Below are 13245 nucleotides of genomic sequence, written 5' to 3' on the forward strand. Positions count from 1 at the left end.
CTCACACACACCATCTGTGTCCAGCGGCACGGTCCCCGCCACACCGAGCCCGATTCCCCGATGCCTCCTCCCCCGCCCCCCAGTTGCACCTCCTATGTACTGATGCATCCAGTTTGTCGCCAGTTGCGATAATCAATGTACATCTGCACGGTCGGAGGTCGGTGTGCGCGCGATCCGCAGCGCCAAACTGCGCTCCGCAGCGCCATGTCTCACCAGGCGTAGGTTCACTCCACTGCGCCAAAGGCCAAAACTTCGCTTGCCTTTAGGTTGGCTCAGGCTGCGCTCACGTGCCCAAACCCCGCTTGGTGTATTTCACGACCGCGACGATCCTTCGGCCGATGTCAGTAAGGCTAACAGCACCAACAACTCAGTCCACTCACGGCGCGTCTAGGCCACCCGTGCGGCCGATGAGACCTCCCTCGCTCCACCTGAAATAGCGTTAGCTCTGCTGTACTCCGAAGCAGCATGACGCCATCTGTGACGTACCCCATCTTCGACAGCAGCTGATGGCCGATGTTGTCCTCGCCAATCTTGTCTGCGCCCTCGCCCACGAGCTCGCCTTCGCGTGCGCGAGTTGAGGCACCACCGCGCGCAGCCGCAGACGGGCCCTTGCGCCCGTCCTTACTCTTGCGCGCATACAGCGCCTTGTAGAAGGCGCCGCCGTTCTGGTTGCTGGCGGAGATGAGCCGCTCGAGCTTGTCCTCGTCACGCAGGCCGGAACGGGCGAGCTTGATAAGCACACTGGGGTCAGCTGGGCTACCAATCCTGTACTCACGGGAAACGTGCCAGCCCTTTGCCTCTCGACTTGGACTTGAGGTCGTAGCACTCGGCCAACATGTGCACCTTCTTCCGTGCCTCCTTGTCCATGGGCGGCAGGGTGAGAGTCGTCTTGGTCGCGTCCGCCATGAACTCCTCCACCTGGGCGTTGACCTGCTCCAGCGTCTGCGGGAGGAGCAGAGCCCGCCCCTTACGGCCGTTGATCCTCGCGACGCCCCAGCCATCGTCCTCGTCGGATGTAATGTCGAACAGCTCGGCAACTTCTGCAGCCGAGGCGGGGATAAGGTGCGCAGACATGGCCGCTGCGGCCTTGCCCTGCAGCTTGGATGCCTTCTTGCCTTTCTTGCCGCCCTTGTGTGCGCCAGGGTAGGGGTTGAGCAGGGCTTCGAGTCGCGCCGCCTCGCGCGCGCGCTTCTTCTCCGCCTTCTTCTGCCGGTCGCGCTCCCACTGGTCAAGAAGCTGGGGCGGGACATGGGCGCCGTTCTTGTCCTTCTTTGCGGGGGCTATTTGTCAGCTAAGCGCAAACCAAATGTCTCACCAATAGGCAGGTCGCGGTCGAACGAGCCGCTGACGACCGCCTTGAAGATCTTGTTCCGATCCTTGCGACTGGCGGACATGGCCCCGCCGTCCAGCGCAGTGTCCATGCTGTCGGCGAACCAGGCCGCCTCGTCCTCCTCTTCCCATGCATTCTGGCCCCTGTAGCGCTCGATCGCCGCGTCGTCGTCGCTGCTGTCGTCGTCGGGGCTCTCGTCGTACGCCGCTTGCAGCTGAGCAAAGTCATCCCCGTCGTCGTCGTCGTCGTCCTCATCCTCCGAGTCATCCTCCTCCGATCCAGAGTCGTAGAGATCTGCATCGGCAAACACGGCCTGGTGGTGTCAGCCGTGCCCTCCAAGCCCCCACTCACTTTGCCCTTGCCCTTGCCCTCCGAGCCAGACCACTCCTCGCTGTCCTCCTCATCGTCATGCTCCATCATATCCATGACGTCGCGGTCGCCCTCGATCTGCACCATGCCGGCAATGAAGCGCGTCAGGTCCTCGTCGTTGAGCTCGGGGTCGACCTCGTCCTCGAGGTCGGTGCCGGCGAGCGTGCGGCCGAGGTGGGTCACCACCTCGTCGTCCGGCACGATGCCCAGAATCCGGCGCGGTGGCGGGCCATCGCTTCCCCAATCAATGTCCGAGTCGTCGCGCGGCGCAAGTTCGCCGCCGCCGCTCCGCCGGCCGCCCTTCTGCTTCCGCTTGTTACGCGCGCGCTTCTCGCGCTTGGCCGCTTTCCGGTCCTTGCGGTTGAGTCTGACCCGCGGGTCGACGTACACGTCGCGTAGCTCAAACGCTGTAGCGGGTGCGCGGGAAGTAGATGCCGACGCGACGGGGTCCGAGATGATCTTGGGGCGGAAGATGATGTCCTCGGCGGTCGAGTTCTGCTTGGCAAGCGCGGGTCGTGTACCGAGGGTTTGGGACGGGGCGTCGTACAGCGGCGCAGACGCCGAAGGGTTCGAGTCAGCCGCCGTGTCGACGAAGAAGAGGGCCGCGTCGTCGATCTCGATATCGGCTGGGGGCGAATCGGAGCCGGTGTAGTCCTCGTCGACCGAGTCCTCGCTTTCTGACTCGCCAGCATAGCGGTCGGCGAGGGCGGTGAAGTCGTCGTGGGCGTCGGCACCGGCGTTGTCCTCGGCGTCCTCCTCGTCGTCAATCTCGACATCCTCATCCTCCTCCGCCTCAGCGTCCACGGCGATCGGTCCGGCCTCCGCTAGTGCCATAGCGGGCTCGAGTGGGGTGATGTCCACAGTGACGGCCTCGGCAACCACCGCCTCGACAGTCACCGCTTCGACAGCGATAGCCTCAGCAGCGACGGCTTCGCCAGCCACAGCCTGAACGACCGTCGTCTCGACCGTCGTAACCTCGACGCCGAGCACTTCCTCGACGCTCTCCTCGTCCTCGACATCGGCGGCGCCCCAGATAATCTCCTGCACCTCGTCCTCGCCGACGGTGCCGTCAAGCTGCACCTCGAGCTCGTCGCGGAGGTGGAGCATCTGCGGCGCGCTGGGATCAGAGAGGGGGTATCGCTCGACGCGTAGCGTGTCTGGGTCACTGTCAGCCAACTGCTCTCCGTCCCGCCCATCTCCAACTCACCACCATCGCGCTTCACAACGTCCACCTCGCCGTCTTTGAACAGCTCGCCCGCCTTGACGAACAGCGGCGCGCCGTGCCCGCCCCAGAAGACGACGCCCGAGCTGTCGACCCGCTGGGGCGTCATGACGCCCGGCGTGCGGCGCGAGCCCACCCCGAGCCGCGAGCCCGCGCCGACATGGTACCCCAGCCCGCCGGTCGCGGGGGTGCGTGAGCCGCTCGGCGCCGCGTCCGTGTCCGTGCCTTCGGGCGTATCTCTTGCTGGGCGGGGCTTGAAGCCTCCTCGACCTCGACCGCGCCCTCTACTGCCCTCGCCGAACGGCTGGACGGCCATTTCTGTGGTGGGTCAGCTTGGAAACGGAGATGTAGACCCACGGTCAAAGCGCTTGTACGTCTGGCTGTTGAGCTGGCTGTAGTCGATCGACATGTTGGTGTAGTCGGCGCCGAAGTGGCCCCCGCGAATCCCGCCACGACCGCCTCCTCGGCCTCCTCCTCCTCCTCCTCCCCGCCCACCACCGCCGCCCCTACCTCCTCCTCCTCCGCGCCCGCCGCCACCGGGGCCGCCGCGGCTCGCACCGCGTCCCCGACCCCGCCCTCGACTGGGCCCGGGGGAGTTGAGAAAGTCGCCAAAGGCCTGGCGAGGCATATTGTGTCGGTGTTCTAGTGATTTATGTGTCGATGCGATGCGATGCGATACGATATGATTCTATGCTGATATGCTGAGATGAGACGCGCAAGATGGTATCGACAGTCGTTATCGACCCCGCGACCGCGTCGAAATGTCGGTTTTGGTGGCAACAAACGTGGGCCGAAGCCGGCGGAGATGGCCGAGTCTCCGCCTTCGGCTCCGGCCAGAGGCTCCTCTCGAGTCCAGTCCTCGGTTGCACGTCTTGCTCGTGTTTACAAAATACAGTGCAATTATTGTCACTAAATACAACAAGCCGCCTCTACAAAACGCTACTGCGTCTGCTCCCACCACCCCTGCTCATTTGGCCCGGGCCCCATGCCCTGGTCGCTCTTACTGTCCCCGTGCCCGCTACCACCCCAGTCGTTCCACCCCTGCCCATAGGTGGACTCGTCAAACGGCGCAAACTGGTGCTGCGAGTCGTCGGCAAATAAGTCGCCCAGGTCGTAGTAGAACTGGCTCATGGCGTCCCAAATCGGAACGTCAGCCGCCTGCTGCAAGTCGTCGGTCGGAAGCGAAATGACCGAGTCGGGAGTGGGGAGCGCGTCTGCAGTGGCGACAGTGACAGGCGCCTCGGCCTGCACCACGCCCTCGCGATTGGCAGATTCGGTCAACGACATGCCCGAGACGGCCGGGAGCACCGAGACGATGTCAACCGGCGTCTCGAGGCTGCCGAGCTGCGTCGACGGCGTTGTGAGATGCGAGGAAGGCTCAACACTCAAAGACTTGAGGATCTCGGCCCTGGTGCCCGTGCTGTCCAGTTTTGGAGTACACCGCTGCAACAGGATGGTGCTAATCTTGGTAAAGATGTCTCGGTACTTTGCCGATAATGGGATGGCTCGACCAAACGTGTCAAACATGTCGTGGCACTGAGCAACACGGGTGCGGATCTCGTCATGCCATGCTGGGTCGTGAGGCCCAGTGTATCGTCCCAGGCCAAGCTCGACGATAGTTTCCCGCACGGCGGGGTCGTTTGGCAGCATTGCCTTGGCCTCTGCCATACGCATCCTTGTGTCGTTCTCGCACAACGAGCATAACAGCCCGGTCGATGCCACAAACAGGGCAATCACTTGGATGAGGTTGAACTGCACCCGGTTGTCCTGCCACATGTCCATGTAGAGGTCAACCAGGCGCCCGGCAGCCTCGTACATAGCTCTGAGCGATGCCGGCGTCGTGATCGGGTCCAGCGGGCATGGTCGGTACAGCATCAGCAACATCTGGTGATAGTTGATGTTCCACCAAAGGGCCGAGTTGATGGTCCGCATCTTGTCGTCATCCTTGGGCATGGGGCATTCTGCGATCCACTCGTCGACTTCCGTATGCAGGGCGTTGATAATCGCACGGCGCTTCTCCTGGGGGTAGCCGTTCTGCTCGCCCGCGACGCTGTACAGTGTGGTGAGAATCTTGCCCATGAGCATGCGAAGCCGGATGATATGCCGCGTGATGATCATGACAGGGATGCCGCGATATTCGGGGTCGCCGGGGATCGGCGATGGGTACTCGATATCAATGTCGCTGTCTGCGAGACTGAGGGGTTTGCTAAGCGTCGCAGCGACGACACGGTCGATGTTGTACCACGAGTAGAACAGCCGCCGGCGCGACTCTAGTGCCTCTTGCGGGATGGCCGAGAACGAGTCGCTCTTGCGGTGCAGATTGAGGGCGGTGACAACGCGCCCCGCAAGGCCGACAACCTGCCACAACGAACAGGCTGCTGGGTCATACATGGCAAATATTGCCAAGAGCAGCAACGCTCGGACGCAAAGCTTATTGTGTCAGCGAGCTTGACGGATGCCTGCCAAGAACTTACAATATCTTCCCGTTCCACGGCAATGGCCCTGTACTGCATCGCCGCCTGGAAGAGAGACCGGCTGATGCCCTGCTCGACGTCGCCAAGACGCTCTGCTCCTGTTGCACCTAGTGCGAGGACCATGTAGATAATAAACTTCCGTCGGAGGTTGTAGTGTTCTGGGGAGGCCTCTGCCGAGTCTTTGGAACCCCGTCGCATTATTTTTGCTGGATCTTTCGCTGCCGCTTCCTTTGCTGACAGCTCGCCATCTGGTTCACGCCCGTACAGCTCGTGAACGTAGGGTATGACGTCCTCCTTCTCGAGCAAGGGGTATGACGGTTGGTTGAACTCGAAATAGTGCTTGACAGTTGTCAGGGCCGCCTCGTAACTCAACATTTCGGTGACGACAGGTGTGAAACTCAGTCTCCGAGGTGACGAAAGGCGGCCAGACGATCCCACCGAGTAGCCGTCGCTGCCAGCCACGCCTGTTGCATGGGCATTGACCTGCGACAGGTAGCCGACCGTTCCGTGGTACTTGAGTCCCAAGGCATTCTCAGCGACCTTGGAGAAATCGCCCAGGGCCATCCTTCCGAGGTCGTTGCCGCCGAGCATTGGAGGCAAGGGTCCTCGTTCCATGCCTGGAGGATATTCTGGCACCTGTCCGGCCTCCTCCTCGAGTAACCTCGCTCGCTCCTCTGTTTCCCGCAGCTTGATCAACAAGTCCTCGTTTGTGGCCTTCAGTTTGTGGACGTAGCTAAAACTGTAAGCGAGACCTGGGATTCGATTCCCACCCACCTGCTCGTAGCGACGCCAAGTTCAAACACGCAAGGCACGTCTGCTCGCAAACAGCTTGCACAGCGTGGCCATGCCCCATCACACTTGCGCTTGATGCGGTGGCAGCGCACACATGCTTGCACGCTCCCCTTCGGCGGGTGGATGAACACTGGGCCCTGCGTGTGGTCTCCTGACGGGTCCTCGTACTCGATGTCCTGGCCTTCGAGATCGAGGTCGGCGGGGACCTTGTTTCGCCTGCGCTTTCTGTTTGTCGTCGTGGGCGTGCCCTCGTGGGGAGACTTGCTCGCTGCGCTCTGAGCGGGCGATAGCTCGAGCGGTGGACGTGCAGCGAGATCACGCACGGCCGGCACCGACGACTGCGGCGTTGTGCTGGTACCAGAGGAGATGGCGCTTGAGCTCGCGCTCGGGGCGGCATTGGCGTTGGTGACCGGCCCAGGGTTGGGAGGGAAGTGAGGGTGTGTCTCATGGTAGCCCTGTGGATCCCAGGGGATGCGGGGCGCTGATGAGCCGGACGCAGATGCTGACGCCGACACTGGCGGCCCAGCGTCCGGCATCAACGGTGGCGGGCGGCCCTGCCCTGCGTGCAGATGGGGGTGAGGTTGGGAGGCTGACGAAAGGTGCTGGTCGGGGTGGCCAGGGAGAGGGAGGCCAAGCACACCATGGCCGTGGGTCATTGGCGACGGTTGGAGGCCGGGATGCTGAAGATGAGAAGGATGGAGGGATGAGGCATTGTCGGGGTGCGCGTAATGTCTTGCATGAGCGTGGGCATGGGGGAACGGCTGTGGGGGCTGCTGCTGCTGTAGTGGAACTTGGTGATGAGGTGGGAGCGGCATGTAGTGGACCGACTGGGTCGGCTGTTGTGGTGGTGGGGCAGGTGGATGTTGCTGTTGCTGCTGCTGATGTTGCTGGTCTTCGTATCGGTAGCCGGCATTGCTCGAGCTGTTGTACAATGACAGTGCCGGCTGCGGCGGGTGATCCGGGTACGGGTTGCCGTTCATCTCGCAGCTCGTCGCTGTCGTTGTCGAGATGATGGGGCGGCCTGACGGGTCTGGGCTAGCTAGCGGCGCGAGTCTGCGCGCGCTGGTGTGTTGGTCAACGCCTGCTTGTGCTGCGATGCGTTGCTGTGCGTATGCTTGTGCTTGTGTGTCTATGTCGAGGTGGATTGTCGAGATGCAAAGGTGGAGCCGTGTAGCCGACCGACATGAAGGAAGGCGGCGAGGTGGGCAAGATGAAGCTTGTTGGCCGACGAGCCGGGGGTCGAGATGGTTTGCTCAATTGGTCGGTCTACCTGCGAGTTGCGAGGCGACGGCAGTGGTGGTGGTCGGTTTTGCAGTTGTGCAGTTGTGCAGTTGAAGGCGGTGGGCGGTGGGTGGTGGTCGTCTGTTGACGGCCGACGGAGGCGGTTGCGAGTCGATCTGGGCTGGGCATGCAGGCAGGCATTCAGCAGGCATCTGCCTGCCTACCTTGGCTGTGCCTGCAGAGTGCTGACTGACTGCGCACGCCCAGATGTGCCTACCGGGTGCAGATGGTGGCAGCGGCGCGGCGGAGGCGGCGGCGACCCATGGCGGACTACCCCAGGCTTTCCGCGTATTGCGGAATGAGTGGTCGGAGTGTGCGCATTTGCTTCCAAACCGCCGGTGCTCGGCGTGGCGCCTGGCGTTTGGGCCGGCGTGTGGGCAGCGTTTCGACGCCGTTGCGGCGCATCCTGTGCAGACATGCAAGCAACGCCGGCCCTCCTTTACGCCCTCCGTCGGTCAATCACTCTGCGTTGAGCCGCGGCTAGACCGTTGGTTGTTGCGGCTCGCCCGCGGCAAAACAGTGTGTCCCTCTTCCCAGATTTTTTACTCATCTCGGTGCTGGCCCCCGTGATCCCGGCGAGCCTGGCGAAGTCCTCGCGTCCTCGGGCCTTGATCGTCCAGAATCCAAAATACTGGTCCACATTCCTTCGTCGCCCCTTTTGTAAAAACCCCGTGTTAAATGACACTTCATTATATTTCGGACCTGACCGCCAAGAGTGACAGCGACAATGGTGACGGCCAGGAGGGCTCCAACTCGGCGCTCGGCGCCGGGTGAGTCTCGCGGGTTCGGGTGCACTGTATGCTGCTGGCTGCTGGCTGAGCCATGGTCCACCTCCACCCGTCCATGCCGCCGTCCACCCGACTCTGTCTTCGGCTCTGACGACGAAACGGGCGGCTCTTGCACCGGCGACTCGCCGTCCACAAGACCCACCACGACCCACCGGGCCCCACCCGACAACCCGAACATTGTAGCCGACAAGAACCGTATAAACACCTCACCGGCATCTTGGCACTTGACTCTTTCTCTCCTACTCACCTCACAATGGAAGCACCGACTGCCCCGCCCACGACGCCGCAGCGATACGAGCACAAGTATGCCGACGACGCGGTCGACGTTCTGCTCATTGGGCTAGGGTCCATCGGCACCGTGTACGCGTACCTGCTCGAGAAGGTGAGTCGGGGTAGGGGTTGGGCTGGGGGAATACGAGGAAGGGGAGGAAGGTCGCTGCGAGGAAGGCGAAGAAGACGGCGAAGGCGATGAAGGCCTTCGGGAGGCCCGGGAGGAAGGCGAGGAAGACAGCGACCGACGCAAGCTCCACGCCGCCCATGTCCGACCCCACTAACCCGCCCAGTCTGGCAAGGTCCGCGTCACGGCCGTCGCGCGCTCAAACTACCCCCTGTACGCCGGCGAGGGCGTCACCATCGAGTCGCAGCGCTTTGGCACCATCACAAACTTCAAGCCATACAGGGGTGAGTGGTGGTAGTACAAGGCCGTGGCTTCGGTATGCTCGCTACAGACGAGCTCGCAACGCTCAGGCCAGCCTGGCTTGGCGGACCAATGCCAACGTCGTGGCAACAGCAGCAGTGCCGCCGCGTCTCGGTTGACCCCGAGTCGCGCGCGTATTTCGAGTCGCCATTACGAACTCTGCGTCGGCGCCACACCGACGCGGTGCCCCAGACTCGCACTCGCCTCAGACTAACAACCCCGCAGTGTTCAAGTCGCAGGCTGAAGCGCTCGCCGACGGCACAAAGTACGCGCTGTGCGTCGTCGCGACCAAGTGCCTGCCGGACATTACCCCGAACGCCAAGTTGCTCGAGGACAGCATCAAGTCGGGGCAGGTTGGCGCGTTCGTCCTGATCCAGGTGGGTGAAGTCGTCGCGCCGGAGTGTGGGGTCAAACTAACGCGTCACCAGAACGGCCTCCGCGTCGAGGAAGACCTGTACGCCGCCGCGCCCTCCATCCCCATCGTCTCGTGTATCGGCTGGATCGCGATCAACACCAACACCGCCGGCGACGTCGTCACATGGAAGGGTGTGGAGAAGACGGGCACGGGTCTGTTCCCTGTCGCGACGGCCGACAAGCCCCACTCAGCCCAGCAGCAGGCGGCGCTCGACCTCTGGGTCAACCTCTTGCAGGCGGGTAACGGCAACGTCGTGTTGACGGACAACATTGACAGCATGCGGTTCGGCAAGGTGAGTAGGCAGGTGGGGGAGGTGCTGCCGTTGGGGTTGCTCAACTCGTACGCTCGCTGACACGCCCGCCCAGAACGTCTGGACCGCCACTTGGGCCGGCATGCAGGGCCTCATCCGCACCCCCGCGGCCTGCTTTGAGCCTCTCAGCGAGGCCCACCACGCCCAGATCAAGAAGTACATGCGAGAGATCCAGACGCTCGGGTGGAAGACTGGCCTGCTGTACGAGGGCATGGTGCTGCAGCCCATGGGCCTCAAAGCCGAGTCGATCGACCAGCTGATCGAGTTTGACTTTAGCCGCGTGAGTAGACCTGGCCAGCGATAATAGTGGGCGAGGTTGGCGAGGTAGCACGGTGCTTGCAGTGGTGGCCTTGCCGCCGCTGCCGCCACCGCGCCATACCCCGCCACAAGTCCGCCCACCACGCGACCCGTGCACCAGCCACTAACGCCCGTGCGCAGTTTGTCACAGAGGCCGGGCGCACCACCGCCGTGGCGCACAAGTGGTCGCTCCTCCTCGACGTGGAGAACAACCGGCCGTTCGAGGTCGAGGTCATCTTTGGCTCGATGGTCCGCCTCGCACGTCAGCACGGCATCGAGACCCCGCTCATCGACTTTGTGTACACGCTGCTGAGCGGGCTGCAGAGCAGCATTGTCAGGTCGCGCAACCCGCCCGCAGAGGACAGCAAGCCGGTCAAGGACTTTCCGTAGCATGCGAAGCAGGATGTGAAGTAGTGCATGTGGTCGTCATGTGGTCGCGTGCGTGGAGTGGACGTGGTGGTGGTCTCTGGCGTGGTCCCATGCCGCATGTCGCACTCGGCAGTGTGCTAGCGTCGCCCGTGTGTCGGGTAAGCGTGGGCCGTGTGTTGTGGGGACAGGCTGGCTGGGCCGAGCAAGATAGCGGTGGCCAAGGGCGGTGTCGAGCTCGCCTGTGACGATGAGCCCAGAATGCATGCTCCTGCTGAGCGCCGACGGATATGTGGCGAGTGCGAGTGCACTGTAATGCATAAATGTCAGCAACAATGTCCCCATCATCGGTCGTCGTGTTTGTTTGGCCCGTCGCCGAGCCCTGCCAGGGCCTGCCATGCCAGCCAGCCAGCGCCACGCCCGCCGGATGCAGTAACCTATAGCCGGGCATGATCGCACCGTCTAGAGGCCAAGAAACTAACACCGTGTCGTCGTCGTCGTCGTCGTCGTCGTCGTTGTCGTCTCGCCAGTCACTGACACTCAAACCACATCTCGCCATGCCGAGGCTCAGCTATCGCGAGCACCGCGCAGCGCGGGCCGCGGCGTACGGGTGAGTCGGTGTGGGCGGGCGCGTTGCGGGCTGGGCGCATCAGTCAACGTCACCACGCGCCGCGCCCGCCGGCCCGTCCAGTCCTCCTCTCACGACTTTAGTCGTCGCTGACACCACCCCCTCCTCCAGCTCGGACGCAGGCGACTCGATCGCCTCCTTCTCCACGCTCGCGAGCCACACCACGCTCGGCTCGATAGCGTCGCCCTACGGCACCTTCGTCAGCGGGCAGGGCTACGTGCCGTCTTCATCGCAAACAAACAACTTCCACCAGCTGCGGCGCGCGGCGAGCAACTCCCCGTCGCTCAACAACCTGTCGTCGTTCGCGTCGGGGTCAACACTCTCGCCGTATCCTTCGCACCCGCGCCACAGGACAAGCAGCGCAAGCGGCATGCCCACGCCGTCCGAGGGCGCCGGCACGCCGCTCGGCGGCCCAGTTGGCGGCCTGCGCCCCTCGCCGTCCCTCTCGTCCGGGCCGGTACCGACTGCAGACGACAAGCGCCGCCGCCGCGCAAAGAACGAGGAGCGCTGGCGCCGCGTGCGCGCGCGCGAGGCGGCGCACGACGCGCCCGTCCGGCGCTGGGCAAAGGCTGTCGGCCCGAAACTCGGCCCGCGCGGGTCCATGGCCGTCGTCGTTGCTGGCGCGTTCGTCGTGCGCGTCGTGTTGACGGGGATTGCGTTGTGTGAGTGGCGGCCGGCGCGTGGTGTATCTTGCCAGTCTCGGCGAGTCGCACCCCCGATAGGCAGAGACAGCGGACACGGAGCTGACCCACACCCAGTCCTCGCCCCGGCCATCCGGAACCGCCTAGCAGCAGAGATCACGACCGCGCGCGCAGCGTGCACGTCGGGCCCGCTCTCGCCCCTCCTCCGCCTCTTCACGCCGCTGTGCCGCGCCGCACTGGGACGCGACGACGCGAGCGCAGGCATCGCGCTGCTCGGCGCGCACCTGCTGCTCGAGGGCGTGCTCCTCTGGGGCGCGGCGCTAGCGTGGGCCGCGAGCGCCGGCGCGCGCGAGGGCCGCACGCTGAGAACGAGGGTCGCGGCTGTCGTGTATCTGATTCTCGCGCCCGTGCTGGTGCTGCATGACGGCGCGCTGTTACGGTGAGTGGGCGAACATCGCGGCTCGTGGCGCAGCCTCGCTAACTCCCCGGCAGCATGCGCACCATCCCCTTCGGCCTCGTCTCGTGGGCCCTCGTGTCCGCGTACGCAGGTCACGATTCCGCCGCGACGGCCTTCCTCACCGCCGCGAGCTGGACCGACACCTCGATGGCCGTCTACGCGCCCGCGTTTGGGGTGTACGTTGTCGGCAAGCGGATCTGGCTCGGAAAGAAGGGGTACGTCCGCGCGCACGGCTTGAGGCTCGGCTGCACTGACACACACCAGACGCGGGTACATTGCGCGCCTGCTCGTCGCCGTGGTATTCACTTACACCGCGCTCGAGTTTGCGCTCAGCGCCGGGCCGCTGCGCGCCCGCCTGGCGCACACGGCCGCCTCGGCCAAGGACTGCGCGGCGACGAGGGCGTGCTTGGCCCCACTCCGGCGCCTGCTCACCCTCCAGGCCCTGCTCGCGGGCCTCGCGCTCGCGCCGAGCGCCTACTTCCTCCTGCGGGCAGCGTACGCGCTCCGCCCGCCGCCGGGCGAGCGCGCCGCAGGCGGAACAGCAGTGCCGGCCATGATCCGCCTCTTGCCCCTCACGTTGACGCTCACGACGGCCGCCGCCGCGCTGGGCGTGAGCCCGTCCGACGCTGCGCTCCCCCTGCTGCCGTTGGCCATGGCGTCGGCCCTGCGCGGCGACGACGACGAGTGGGCAGTCGCGGTGCAGGCGCACCACGTCGCCGCTATCGCGCTCTGGCCGGCGCTCGCGCGCGCCGGCGGCACGAGCCTCGTGTCGTTGGCAGGCGGGTACGTCGTCGCATGGTCCCAGCTTATCGGGACCAAGGCCGACGCGCCGAGCCCCGTCCTGCGCACGCACCAGATCATCACGGCCACTTTGGCCCGCCTCGCCCTCGTGTCCCCGCTGGCACCGCTTCTCAAGACGCTGCTGGCTCCGCTTGCGCGCTCCGCGCCAATCGTCTCGCCCCTCACCCCGCGCGTGCTGTCCATCGCGAGCCACGCCCACACCGCGTTCATCGCTCTCTCCCTCGCCCTCCTCATCGTCTGGGCCAACCTGCGCATCATCAAGACGGCGTGGACCATTGGCGCGTTGTGAGCGAGCCATACCGCGAGCCGCCGATCGAGCCAGCCTGTGTGAAGAAGACCGATCCCCCACCTTCCAACCACCATCTGTACCTACTAAG

At 64.4% G+C, this 13245-nt stretch overlaps 4 protein-coding genes across 4 annotated transcripts; 2 read left to right on the plus strand and 2 right to left on the minus strand.

Moving 5' to 3' along the window:
• Nucleotides 1-145: 145 nt before the first annotated feature.
• SQS1 lies at nucleotides 146-3549 on the minus strand (the record flags this gene model as incomplete). The annotated part of the gene is made up of 8 exons (XM_062769040.1): nucleotides 146-329; nucleotides 381-428; nucleotides 487-741; nucleotides 776-1280; nucleotides 1316-1643; nucleotides 1682-2856; nucleotides 2907-3239; nucleotides 3279-3549. 8 exons carry the CDS (start codon nucleotides 3547-3549, stop codon nucleotides 284-286), a joined length of 2961 nt encoding a protein of 986 aa, XP_062625024.1. The 3' UTR covers nucleotides 146-283.
• A 294-nt stretch (nucleotides 3550-3843) lies between these two features.
• Nucleotides 3844-7471, minus strand: STB5_2 (Protein STB5). Its single transcript, XM_062769041.1, has 3 exons — nucleotides 6170-7471; nucleotides 5396-6128; nucleotides 3844-5351 (listed from the first exon to the last, which is right to left on the minus strand). Exons 1-3 carry the CDS (start codon nucleotides 7165-7167, stop codon nucleotides 3861-3863), a joined length of 3222 nt encoding a protein of 1073 aa, XP_062625025.1. The 5' UTR covers nucleotides 7168-7471; the 3' UTR covers nucleotides 3844-3860.
• A 1028-nt stretch (nucleotides 7472-8499) lies between these two features.
• On the plus strand, nucleotides 8500-10487 carry YDL144C_0 (putative protein). The gene is made up of 5 exons (XM_062769042.1): nucleotides 8500-8638; nucleotides 8820-8937; nucleotides 9179-9660; nucleotides 9734-9958; nucleotides 10117-10487. Exons 1-5 carry the CDS (start codon nucleotides 8510-8512, stop codon nucleotides 10363-10365), a joined length of 1203 nt encoding a protein of 400 aa, XP_062625026.1. The 5' UTR covers nucleotides 8500-8509; the 3' UTR covers nucleotides 10366-10487.
• Nucleotides 10488-10840: 353 nt separating this feature from the next.
• On the plus strand, nucleotides 10841-13157 carry LOC62_02G002531 (uncharacterized protein; the record flags this gene model as incomplete). Its single annotated transcript, XM_062769043.1, has 5 exons — nucleotides 10841-10951; nucleotides 11081-11631; nucleotides 11728-12049; nucleotides 12103-12282; nucleotides 12332-13157. Exons 1-5 carry the CDS (start codon nucleotides 10899-10901, stop codon nucleotides 13155-13157), a joined length of 1932 nt encoding a protein of 643 aa, XP_062625027.1. The 5' UTR covers nucleotides 10841-10898.
• Between the last annotated feature and the right edge of the window lie 88 nt (nucleotides 13158-13245).

The sequence above is a fragment of the Vanrija pseudolonga genome, chromosome 2, assembly GCF_020906515.1.
Source record: "Vanrija pseudolonga chromosome 2, complete sequence".
Classification (NCBI taxonomy): Eukaryota; Fungi; Basidiomycota; class Tremellomycetes; order Trichosporonales; family Trichosporonaceae; genus Vanrija; species Vanrija pseudolonga.

Coding starts and splice junctions, on each gene's coding strand:
- YDL144C_0 (XM_062769042.1), top strand. CDS start 8,510: ATGGAAGCACCGACTGCCCCGCCCACGACGCCGCAGCGATACGAGCAC. Junction 8,639..8,819: donor ACGCGTACCTGCTCGAGAAG/GTGAGTCGGGGT, acceptor TAACCCGCCCAG/TCTGGCAAGGTCCGCGTCAC. Junction 9,661..9,733: donor ACAGCATGCGGTTCGGCAAG/GTGAGTAGGCAG, acceptor ACGCCCGCCCAG/AACGTCTGGACCGCCACTTG.
- STB5_2 (XM_062769041.1), bottom strand. CDS start 7,167: ATGAACGGCAACCCGTACCCGGATCACCCGCCGCAGCCGGCACTGTCA. Junction 6,129..6,169: donor CTTGGCGTCGCTACGAGCAG/GTGGGTGGGAAT, acceptor TTACAGTTTTAG/CTACGTCCACAAACTGAAGG. Junction 5,352..5,395: donor CCGTGGAACGGGAAGATATT/GTAAGTTCTTGG, acceptor TGACACAATAAG/CTTTGCGTCCGAGCGTTGCT.